The 12,570-nt window shown below is 49.1% G+C and overlaps 1 protein-coding gene across 1 annotated transcript; it reads right to left on the minus strand.

Annotated features, from left to right (window-relative positions):
- Window positions 1–433: 433 nt before the first annotated feature.
- Window positions 434–11,636, minus strand: LOC135892668 (uncharacterized). The gene is made up of 7 exons (XM_065420461.1): window positions 11,621–11,636; window positions 10,841–10,996; window positions 8,562–8,683; window positions 8,374–8,476; window positions 4,396–4,518; window positions 2,530–2,692; window positions 434–488 (listed from the first exon to the last, which is right to left on the minus strand). Exons 1-7 carry the CDS (start codon window positions 11,634–11,636, stop codon window positions 434–436), a joined length of 738 nt encoding a protein of 245 aa, XP_065276533.1.
- Between the last annotated feature and the right edge of the window lie 934 nt (window positions 11,637–12,570).

Consider the following 12,570-nt stretch of genomic DNA (forward strand, 5'->3'; position numbering starts at 1 on the left):
TGATGGTCATTTTCCTACCCCACCTCAATCTACCTCCTTAAGAGCGGAGGACTTACCCCATAGGAAGCGTATGGGTGGGGGTCCCAGATTCCCAGGGGAGCTGGGGGAGATGGAGTGAATGTGGGGGTGCAGATATCTCCCCCCCAATAAAGTGCCTGAATCCCCCAGCTGCTATCGGGGGCAGGAGGAGTGACTACATTTGGAGCAGGTGAGACACTGGGCTGGAAGGTGAGGCAGAAAGCAGAGTGGCAGCTTCTCAGACAGGTGCGTTAGCCAAGAGCCCACCAGGGCCCAGAGCGTTCCCATCCCAGCACCGGGCATCAGCAGCAATAGGACGACGTTGCAGCAAGGAAGCAAAGGAAGAATCCTCAGGGTAAAGCCAGCTGCTGGGCGTGGAGGGACAGACACCAGCCCTCGCGGAGTCATTTCCACTTCACTTCCCTTCCTTCTCAGACCATTCCTTGTAGCTGCTTTCGTAGTTACGGGCCCTGCAGAGACAGGAAGTGACATATGGATCAGAATGAGAGATGGGAGGGACTATCCACAGCTAGATGGACCCGCTGCCTCTGGAGTGGAAGAGACAAACCCAGCCCTGTGACTGCTCATGGGCCAGAAACCCAAGTGGGACCAGAACATCAGAGGCGGAGCTGTGCCCAGAACTTTGAGAAATAACCTGTCCCCAGCACAGGGTCATACGGATGAATTTGAAGGGTCCCTGAGGAACCAAGGTAGCTGTGGGAACATTCCCTATGGGGTTAGAGCATAAGAACATAAGAACGGCCGTACCGGGTCAGACCAAAAGTCCATCTAGCCCAGTATCCGGTCTACCGACAGTGGCCAATGCCAGGTGCCCCAGAGGGAGTGAACCAACAGGCAATGATCAAGTGATCTCTCTCCTGCCATCCATCTCCATCCTCTGACAAATAGAGGCTAGGGACACCATTCCTTACCCATCCTGGCTAATAGCCATTAATGGACTTAACCACCATGAATTTATCCAGTTCTCTTCTAAACACTGTTATAGTCCTAGCCTTCACAACCTCCTCAGGTAAGGAGTTCCACAAGTTGACTGTGCGCTGCGTGAAGAAGAACTTCCTTTTATTTGTTTTAAACCTGCTGCCTATTAACTTCATTTGGTGACCCCTAGTTCTTGTATTATGGGAATAAGTAAATAACTTTTCCTTATCCACTTTCTCCACATCACTCATGATTTTATATACCTCTATCATATCCCCCCTTAGTCTCCTCTTTTCCAAGCTGAAGAGTCCTTGCCTCTTTAATGTCTCCTCATATGGGACCCGTTCCAAACCCCTAATCATTTTAGTTGCCCTTTTCTGAACCTTTTCTAGTGCCAGTATATCTTTTTTGAGATGAGGAGACCACATCTGTACGCAGTATTCGAGATGTGGGCGTACCATCGATTTATATAAGGGCAATAATATATTCTCAGTCTTATTCTCTATCCCCTTTTTAATGATCCCTAACATCCTGTTTGCTTTTTTGACCGCCTCTGCACACTGCGCGGACATCTTCAGAGAACTATCCACGATGACTCCAAGATCTTTTTCCTGACTTGTTGTAGCTAAATTAGCCCCCATCATATTGTATGTATAGTTGGGGTTATTTTTTCCAATGTGCATTACTTTACATTTATCCACATTAAATTTCATTTGCCATTTTGTTGCCCAATCACTTAGTTTTGTGAGATCTTTTTGAAGTTCATCACAGTCTGCTTTGGTCTTAACTATCTTGAGCAGTTTAGTATCATCTGCAAACTTTGCCACCTCACTGTTTACCCCTTTCTCCAGATCATTTATAAATAAGTTGAATAGGATTGGTCCGAGGACTGACCCTTGGGGAACACCACTAGTTACCCCTCTCCATTCTGAGAATTTACCATTAGTTCCTACCCTTTGTTCCCGGTCTTTTAACCAGTTCTCAATCCATGAAAGGACCTTCCCTTTTATTCCTTGACAACTTAATTTACGTAAGAGCCTTTGGTGAGGGACCTGTCAAAGGCTTTCTGGAAATCTAAGTACACTATGTCCACTGGACCCCCCCTTGTCCACATGTTTATTGACCCCTTCAAAGAACTCTAATAGATTAGTAAGACACGATTTCCCTTTACAGAAACCATGTTGACTATTGCTCAACAGTTAGCTAGGAATTACTCTGTCCTCTCTCTCAGTAGCTAACCAAGACTTTGTCTCTGTGGCCTTGGTGAGAATCTGGAGTACCACCATCCCCTCCAGTGGGTTTACTCCAGAATACACCAGTATAAGCAAGATCGGTGCTGAGGGATATCTGAGCCCTCACCTTCTCCACCCGACCCACTGATTTCTCTATTAATAACCCTATACGTGAGAGCTTAGGGGGGCGCTCAGAAGGGCTGGAGTCCATAGGACCCAGGGCATTTTAAGCACCTACACCCCTTGCCTCCAAACCCACAGAGCCCATGGTACGTTCACAATCTCCCTGAGGGTCTAGTGCCCCATGGTACAAGAGCCCAAGGTGGAGGGGCAGGCTCACTTGGCGTAGCCAAGGGTTATGGCGATCTTTGTGGCCTGAGCCACTCTCCTGCCCCTCTGGCAGTAGAAGATCAAGTTCTCGTCATCCATCCGTGGCTTGTCCATGCCATATTTCATCTTAAACGTCTCAGGGTCCATCTTCAGGGCTTCCTCGACTTCTGCCACTGGGTGGGGGAAAGAGAGAGAGATGATCGCAATCAGCAGTGTTGGTGTATCACATCTCCACTAGATGGGGATGTGACACTAGCTAATGGAGTTACTCCTTTAGCTCAAGTGGTAAAGGTCTGTATCTTGATGCTGAAGTTGCAGAGTTAAACCCTGATGATGATGATTGTGGGCGACTGCTACACTGCTCCATAAATACAGGCGATGATGCTCTTATGTTTATGCATGCAAGTCCCACGTTCTTTATAAAGGGACACAAGCTACCACTTTTCCCACTCCTGAAATGCAGCACCTTCTGTGGTGGAACACAGCAAATGAGCAAGACACGGAAACTCTGCACGTCCATTTAGAACAGGAAGTGAAGTAGAATCCTGCATCCATTTAAAACCACCAAGGTAGTTTAAGGAAGGAGAGAATTCCCCAAGCTGGAATTCGGCCAGGGTTACACCCTATTAGGAGTGCTAGTAATAATGCAGAATTCAGGCCTGTATTTTTGCCTGAGATAGAATTTTAGATTTGTTTGCTCATTTAATTTTTGATACATTTATATTCTTACTAATATGTGTAAACAAAGGACAGACACTGTGCATGTTGCTTCTGCCTAGCCAGATACGTTTGTTAGTATAATGGGAACAGATAAGAACAGTTGAAGTGTTACTGGGTATAATGAAAGTATAATATAGGAGTGCACATGTTAACACTGCCTCAACCTCTATCTTAAGGGAAGGTCAAACAACCCGTTGGGAAGGGCAGGAGGGGATTGGGGGGAAGGTATAACACACTAAAAGGCAAAAAAAAAAAAAAAAAAAGTGCACCTGTTCCTGACTGTACCACAACCTCACTCCTTACCCCTCCCATGGGATACAAAAGAGGTGGGACCAAACCCCCAGACTCATGACCCCCAAAACGGAACATGACCATCAATTGTAAGGGGGGGGGGACCCCAAGCGTGCATTGCAGGTATAATGCTGCCTGCTAAAGTGGGGAGAGAACGGAACACTGGGGAACAAGGCTCTGCAGTGTCAAAGTTATTGACATGCTGCCTTAAAACCAACCCCAATAAACATCACATTGCCTGCACTTCGGACTTCTGGTCTTCTGCTTTCTGTCTGTGGGACAAGAACCAGGGGAGGGGGTGAAGGGAAAGCCCTCTACACACCCATCTGCTTGTGCACACGTAGGGTCTTCATTGATCCAGCTTTGGTCTCATGTCACTTCCCCAGCACACTGGAGAGCAGGGAAGAAAGAGCGCCCCCTGCTGAGTTACTAATTCCACTTTCTCCAGGGCTCTAGTGCTATGTATCAGGAACGATGGGCCTGGAGTCCTTGCAGCTGACCTGGGGCTGGCTGGCTCAGCCCTCAGGCAGGCTAATGAGCCCAGCTGGGCTGTGGCAGAGTCGCCTGATTGGCTCTTCCATTGGCTGCAAGGAGACTACGGAGCTGCATTTAAACTCAGCGGCAGGTCGCTGACTCCTCCATGCTTCTGCCCGCAGCTGCGATCACTCCTGTGCCCGCCTTGTTTCCAGTCCTGCTCCAGCCCTGCTCAGTTCCTGACTCCAGCTTTGACCCTTGGCTCTGACCGCTCGGCCTGACCGCTCATGCCCTGGTCTGTGACACTACATGTTGCCCTCTGCAGTGGGGGGGACGCTCCCTCTAAGTGCAATCGAAGCCCTGGTTGCTGGCACCCACAGCAAACCCTCACCTGGAATATTGACCGAGTTGGCGATATGGCCGTTCGCCACCTCCTCTGGCAACCGCACGTCGATAATCCGAGCATTCCCGCTGTCGACCAGCGCTTTCATGTCCTTGTGGGAAATGATGTTTCCTTTGTGGAAAGCAGAAACCAGCAGTCACTTCTTCCGCTCCCCCAGCAAGCCTTCGCCCCCAGCAACCAGGGGCAAACCCCTCTGCTCCCCCAATCACAGGGACGGAGAGTCGGGGGGTCATCCACAGGCTGCAGCAGATCAGCCCTTGCAGCCCCTCACATGGTCTAGTCTCCTCCCCGTGTGAGATGATTCCTAGCTACACTGAGGCCCTGTACACTGCTCTCAGTGAGAAACTGAACTTTACACCACCAGGGCCAGTGCCGTATAAAAGGGCCTTTGTCATATCTGTCAGAATTCTGATTTACACAATCTCTTGGGCAAAACTGGAATTACATTAAACCCAACCAACTTAAGTTTAAGTATTTTGGGAGTTCAGGGATTGTACGGCACTTCTCTTGGAGGATGGCCTTGACTAACACAATTTCTGGACGATATTAGAAACTTCAGGGGATGTTTTGGGACAATACATGGGAAGTGGATTTCCCAGGAAATACTTGGAGGCTGAAGGAAATGCAAACGACCCACCTCCATCTATCCTTTAGAACAGTGATTCCCAAACTTTAACAACCTGTGAACCCCTTTCACTAAAATGTCAAGTCTTGCGAACCCCCTCCTAAAAATGAATATTTCCAGGAATTTTCTCCTTTACCTGAGTATAAATTATAAAAGCAGTGATCTTGGAAATATAAAATTTGTTTTTATGGCATGCTTATTACACACTATTTATTATTTATCATTACAGCATGTTTATTACATTATGAAAACAGCAACACTCTTTCAAGATCTCACTTTCATAGCTTGTATCACTTTGAATAAGCCTGTTATAAGACAAGGCTCCTATGTTTCATCAAGGAGCATCAGATGTGAAACAGCAGGAAGGTACTGTATTTAAGAAGCCAACTCAAAGAGTTCCTCCTACACAAGCATTCAGGTCTTGAGCAGTCCAGGCAAACAATGCATGTTACAACAAAGCTTAAACTTGTTCTTCATAATAATTTTAAAAACAATACTAGCTGCCTATTTAATTTAAAAAAACAGCAAAAAATATCCACCTCCCTTTCCATTTCTTATAAGGAGTCTTGAAGTTTAAATCTCCTCAGTGTGATAGATATGCTTGCTTTATCTACTTAGGTCTTGGAAGTCCAGGGGCTCCGGGCTACTGGCCCTGTGCTGCTCGGGATCCCTGGGGACAGCTCTGCCTGCCATTAGGGTATTCCCCCCCCCCCCCCGAGAACCCCCTGTAACATTTCGCGAACCCCCAGGGGTTCACAAACCCCAGTTTGGGAACCACTGCTTTAGAAGCTGCACTTGGAGCAGAGATCGTGTTGTCTGGTGGATTATCTGTTCAAGGTCACTTCAAAGAACCCAACTGGATAAAGGAGTGACTCTCAGTGTTCTCTTCTGAACAGAGAGTGGGATGAACTTGACACCGCAGGGAAACCCCTGGGCGGGGCTGGGAAGGGCTGCTCCTACCAAAGCCTACATTGGAGGGGGTGATCTCTGGTAAGCTTATTAGCAGGCGTTTAGGTTTTTTAATTGTTTTTTCATATGTTTTCTCTGCAACACTTTTGCCTCAAAAATTAATAGGCTCATGTAGGAAGAACTGCAGTGCCTAATTAGCGCCAGGGCTTGCCAGGGCTGAGCCCCGGCATCTCCGGGCCTGGCAGTTCAGAGCCCCGGCATCTCCGGGCTTGCCTCATGAGTTATGAAAGTAAAAAAAAAAAATTGCTTGAGCCAACTTCCCCTTTGCCAGGTGGGTGTTCGACCTGCCCCCTGCCCTGGCCCCGGCCCACCCCTACACCACCCTCACCCTACCCCCTTCCCCAAAGTCCCCGCCCCCATTCCACCCCCTTCCCCCAAGTCCCCACCCTGCCTTTTCTCCGCCTCCTCCCCGCTCCGCCCCCTCCCTCCCGGAAAGTCCAAAGCACCGCCAAACAGCTGTTAGGCAGCAGGAAGCGCTGGGAGGTAGGCAGAGGAGTGGGGACACAGTGCACTCAGGGGAGGAGGAGGCGAGGAGAGCTTGGCTGCCAGTGGGTGCTAACCACCCGCTAGTTTTTCACCATGGATGCTCCAGCCCCAGAGCACCCACGGAGTCAGCGCCTATGAGCCCTGGCATTTCATTACAAATTAAGCACTGAAGAACCATGCGGTAACTTATAATTGTAGCAATTCCACTGTTATTAGTCTCTGAGGGGAAAGCCAGCAGGCCTGCTTGGGCAGACTAACCCAACACAGGGAAGGCAGGGAGCTGCAGCAGCCTGGAGAGACCTCAGCCAGCAAGGAGAGAGACCCATGTCTCCACCCTAGAGAGATGACAACCGGGGGAGCTGCAAGTCAGACCGGGTACCCTTGCTGGGCCAGTGAGGTGCAGGTGCCCTGAACTGACACAAGAATCAGGCCCCTTGTCTTTAGTAGGAGTCACTCATGGGCAAAATCCGGCCCCTATAAGGCAACAGCAGAGCCGGGTTATTCCTTTAACCATTGATTTTCCAGACACAGGATTCATTTGCTCCTGACATGCTGGAGCAGGGTTCAGGCTGTGCAAGACACCGGGGGGGGGGGGGGGGGGTGCGCGCCAAATTCTGCTCTCGTTCACACACTGTAAACTCTGACTGCTGCGGGCTGTATTCAAGGGCACACAGAGAGAGAGAGAGAGAAAGAGACCTGGATACAGAGCATGGAAGTGAATTTTCCCCACAGCTGGCCCTGGACCTGTAGACACGGCCGAGTCCAGTACTGAGGCTTATTGGGGGGAGATCTCCCAGCATTGCTCTAGCACCTGCAGCTTTGTCTAGACGAGGGGGAAAGGTTTAAAAAAGGCACGGGGGTAGCTCAGCCGATTTGAAACCCCACCCAGTGTGGATGTAGCTTACCACCTCCACAGTCACATCAGCAGGTCGTGCTGTAGTGTAGCCCTTGTCTAGCCAAGGGGCTCTGTCTACACACAAGAGTTGTCCCAGTTTAACGATGTCAGTACAGGAAAGGGAATAAGTCACCCCAGTCTGAGGCACCCTCACACCAGTATAACTGCATCCACAACTGGGATTGTGCCAGAATGACTATCTGTAAAAATAAAAATCACATCCCCACTCCCGCACCGCCTCACAGCAGAGTTATACCAGGACGGATGCTGTGTAGATAGGAAAAAAACCCACTGTTTTCCCTATTGAGTTTAACCCCAACTGAAAACCCCATTTGGCACCAATGTAGACAGTCTAAAGCCTTCAGCTCAGTTTGAATAGGTCGAGTTACAGTCTCAGCTTTAACTCAACCAGTTCAGCATCTAGGGTCATGGGAGGGGCTGAGTGCAAGAGGAAGAGGGCAGCTCCAGGGAACGGGGGCTGACGGCACGGTAGCTTTTCAGAGGAGGGGAGGGTTGGAATGCTTGTCATCGGAACTGGGCCCAGCAAACACACCTATCCCCAACTTCAGTCACTCCCAATCCCAGGGTGCACTAGGCTAGGGCAGGAGCCTCCTCCGGGTCTGTACCGAGGCCCAGCTCCGAAGGTCACGTAGGAGGCAGGATACGCCAAAAACCACTTGTCGGCTCTCAGGAGACTCCATTCTCTGCGAAGGTTGCTCTTTTAGCAGGGCAGCCCAATGGGCTTCTGGTTCCAGGCTCTCCCCAGCCCTTGCAGCAAAGCACATGCCTGTTTTCCCATCAAGACGCTTGGGCACTGTCCAATCTTTAATCTATCGCAGCCAGTACAGGGAGTAGTTGCAGGAGGCCGGGGAAGGGGCAGTAACACCACCGGCTATTGTAAGCTTGCAAGTGACTTCCAAAGAGCCCAGTGCGGACGTGCGCACGCAACCACCCACCCACACGCAGGCTCTGCAAGTCCCCATTTCCTTACTGGCGTCCAAGTGGATGGCTTCCGATTTCTGAGTGGTCCCAACGTTGTTCTGAGCCTCGCAAAAATAATCCCCCGTGTCGAAGCTGGTTACGGGCTCATTCATCTGGAGTGGGAAAGAAGGCGTGAGGGAGGCATAGACAGAGGCGTAAACTCCCCACGAGTCAAGCAGCCCCCTGCCCCGTGCATACCAGCACTCCTGTCTTGGTGTCGATCGCGTAGCAGGAGTTCCTGAATTTCTCGTTGATCTTGGGGTTGGAGGTCATAAGGACGTCGTACCTGTAGCATTGGCAGGTAGGAGGTGGAGAGCCATCTGTTTCCATGCATGTCAGCACAAGGCAAAGAGGCACATGTTACAGATGACCCTTGAACCCACCGCTGTGACCCCCTGCCCTAAACACACCCAAGACGCGGTCATCTGCATTTGTTAAATTGCGTTTAGTCTAATCCAGTCAGTCATGGGTTAATAGAGGACCGGCTAAGTGACATGAAGGCAAACAAATGGCCAGCTCATTTTAAGTGAAGTAAGTGGTAAGCAGCATCCATGTCTAGCTTGATAGTCCGTTGACTCGTGAACTAAGTCAGTGGCTGGGCCCCCTTCCATTGACAGGGCTTTCTTGGCACTGCTCCAGGGCTGATCAGTGACGTTCCAGAGCTCAGGCCAGTGTAACTGTCATTCCCCGACAACGCACCTTTAATTGCGATGGGGAAGGAGTGAAAAGCGGTTCCTTCCTGACCCATGCAGAGATCCTGTGCTGCCCTGAAGCTTGATTATACTCATGTCAGCACAACTACAAATAGGAGTGGACTTTTCTTTAAAATCCAGCCACACTATTGTCTGGATCTCCTGGGACACATTCCACAGAGAGCAGCAGTTCCTTGCGTGGGTTCTGCACCAGCTGCCCTTTAATTCACGAGAGGATTAATGGCACTCACTGGGCTGGCTCTTCCATTGCCCTGCTCCCTGGGCAGTCATTTACACCACAATAAAATGGGTGTGGAATGCAACTAAATCAGAGCAGCTCTCGGTGTTCTGGTGCAAACGACTGTACGAAGAGCAGGGAGACAGAATCAGGTGCCCGGCGTTCAACATAAATGGCAAGTGCACATGGGGAGAAGTGTCACTGACCAGAAATTAACGCTTTGACTACGAGCCCTGCTGCTGGCAGTAGCCACCCTGCTGACAGGTGAAAGGTGCGATGCTGGCCGTGTGGGTGAAACCAGTGTCCCTCCCACTTTGATGGAGCAACTTGTCGAAACAAAATGTTTGACCAAAACTGCTGCAATCCTGAAGGAAGGAAACAGAGTTTGGTCCAACACTGGGCTCCCATTCGGTGACTGATTTCGCAGCGCTGGTGAAAGGTGCTAGACTGACAGCATTTGTGAGTGAGGCTCTGGGTACGGCCACAGAACAGGCACTGTAAAAGTAGTGCAATCTTCCCCCCCTAATCTTTTGCCAGGGACCTCAGCCCAGCCATGAAGGGACCATTTCTGGGGTGAGGACAGTCTCCATTGGTTTCTGCAGACAATACACCCAAGGTTCAGATTGGTGCTGACAGTGAGTCTTCAAGGTGTGAAAAAGTGGACTGACAGCACATCTGTATGAAGGGGATCTCTGCTTAAATGCCATTCGCATGTAATGCAAGATAAGCATGGACTTGCCCACGTCAGCAGGGGGAACAGTTACAGTGTCAGACTTCCTGAGTGCGTGTTACAGAAATAACAGTGCCCCCATGTAGCTAGGATTGTTTCTTCTTTGCCACATAATGGGCTATGCATTTACCTGTGCGAGGCAGTCCTCGAGAACCAGTTGTGTTTAACGGTTCTGAAGATGCGGAGCCAACAGAACTGGAGGCTTTTGAAACCATTGGATAATCTGGGCATTAGGCTTTCCCCAGGGCCCCCCTTCGAACCTGGCTAGCCTGACTGGATTACAGGATACTTGCCACTGCCCAAAGCAGCCTTATTCCATGGCTCTATTCCAGCAGGACTGACGCTGCTCTCAGGAAGGCCCTAAAGCTCCATTCATGCGCCGCTCTGGCCCTGCAGGTCCGTGGTCAGGGGACATGGGTGAGAATTTCAGAGAACCAGGTTTAGACGATTGAGGCTTCCCTACAGTCTAAGTCCAATGTGGAAAGAGTCTTGTTTCAGTGACCTCAGGCTAGTTTGCTATCCACTGATGATGCCGTGGTGTGCGGAGAGCAACATTGTTCAAATAAGCCATTGGACTCTTAGTAGGGAAAAATAATACCCTCCTTGCGGCAGGAGTCAGTGGGGAGGTTCCCCGGTCTGTGCCACGCAGGTTAGAAGTTCATAGTGCTTCCTTCGAATCTTAAACTCTATGAAAACACACTCCTTGCCCACAGTTAGCAACATGCCCCCAGGGGCCCCCTCTCTCCGAGACTAGAAGGCCTGGAACTTTAGCCATGGCAACCGGTCCCAAGTTGTAATTACAGAAAGGCAATAGTACCTTGGACGATGAGGTCAACTTCTGACTTATTTAGTCGGCCAATGCCCCCGCTCCCAGTCCAGAGGACCTCGCAGATGTACTTCCCCATGTCCTTCCGAGTCACCGAAGTGAAACGAATCCCCGTGGCTGTGAACTGAGCACGGTCTTTGTAGGGGTCTGCAGAGAAAGGGGAGACAGTGAGAAGCTGAGAGCACTTGGAGGTGGAGGAATCCAAGTGAGAGCCAGAACAGGCTGCTGGTGTGGAGAAGGGGGGGAAGGGCAGCCCCAAGAACCAGCCTCAGAGCAGAGAGCACGGTAAGGAGAAGAGCTGATTAAATGGGATTCAGTTCAAATACAACAAGAGGTCTCCCCATTGCCAAAGGAAGCTACATGCCCCTATGTCCAATAGCCAAGCCAGCCCAATCACAGCTGGCCGGGGGATGGAGGGGTTTGTTGCAGGGTTTAAGGAATGGGTTCTGTTATGCTGTGCTGCTGGCAGATATGAACTAGTTAGTAAGGAGGTTATTCCACCCCATTTCTTTCCTCGTAGCTTTTCCCACGAGTGCTCAGTGCTTTTAAGAAATGAGTTAGCAGTGGGAAAGCTGATTCCAGGCAAAGCAATCTAGAACGCTGTGTGTGGTTACACCAGTCACATTAAAAGACTGTTCTCAAACTGTTCAGCTGATATGGCTGAGCGACAAAGGGGTCTGCAGAAGGCGAGGAACCCATCTGCTAGGACAGAGGACACAAAATGGCTGGTTGGTTCTCGCCTGTCTTCGTAACACCTCAGCACATCTGTACACCACAGCTCAGCCATGGTAGCATCAGTGCATGCTGGGATTCCTGAAACACCTACCCCAGAGGGTCCAGCTCTGTTACTAGGAGAAGGCGCTTCTGGCTAATTTCCAGATGTGAAGCACTGCATTGTGGGAAAGTAGCTGAATCGGGGTAACTGCTGCCAATGCCTGTGGCTTCCTGCCCATATTGAGAAGTTACGGACTGAACTGGTTCAGAAGGACCCAAGCTAAAGACCTCACTTCGGATCAGGGTGGATAAAAATCAATGATTAAAAAAAAGTCTCATTTAAATTGGATACAGAATTATTTTCAAAAATAAACCTATTTAAAAATAAATTTGAAATTATTACAACCTGTATTAAGGCCAAACTTACTATAGTCTATTAAAATAATTTAAATTAAATTTTTTTTAAAAAGGAACAGTATGTTCACTGCTGAAGTTTTAATGAAAGTCTGAACTGGTGGAAGTCACTGGCTAAGGTCTTGAAACCAGAGTTTACTGACATGCTGAACCAGCTTTGGACTGCACATGCAGAAGAAGCTACTGCTGAGAGAATTTTTTTCCCTATTTTCAGTTTATTAACTAATTCATCTGAATGAGTCGTTCATTCATTAAACCGATTGGGAGCTGAAAAAGCAGAAAAGCTTGTTTTCTTCTTGCAGACTATGAATAAAAAGTAGATGTAAGAGAATGAGATCTACTAGCTCTAAAATCTTGCCATGGTGACCAGAAACAATCAGTTCAATTCACTAAAGTTATACTTTGTTTAATAAATTAGTTTTAAATGCTAAACATACTGTCAAACTTTTCTTATTTATCCAGTGCACGTAAGGTGGTTTTATTTAACTGCTTAAAAAACGTTTAAATGCTGAGTTTGTGCCTTTTTATTTGAATTCCGATCTCCAGAGTTTGACACAAATCAATCACAATAAAAGTTAAATCAAGTAAATAAG

Source organism: Emys orbicularis, chromosome 20, assembly GCF_028017835.1.
Source record: "Emys orbicularis isolate rEmyOrb1 chromosome 20, rEmyOrb1.hap1, whole genome shotgun sequence".
Taxonomy (NCBI): domain Eukaryota; kingdom Metazoa; phylum Chordata; order Testudines; family Emydidae; genus Emys; species Emys orbicularis.

Excerpts from the sequence above, each read along its gene's own strand:
- LOC135892668 (XM_065420461.1), bottom strand. Across the intron at positions 8,684-10,840 it reads AGTTGACCTCATCGTCCAAG|ATGGCTCTCCACCTCCTACC; the intron begins GTACTATTGCCT and ends GCATGGAAACAG. Across the intron at positions 4,519-8,373 it reads AGCCATCCACTTGGACGCCA|GAAACATCATTTCCCACAAG; the intron begins GTAAGGAAATGG and ends CTTTCCACAAAG.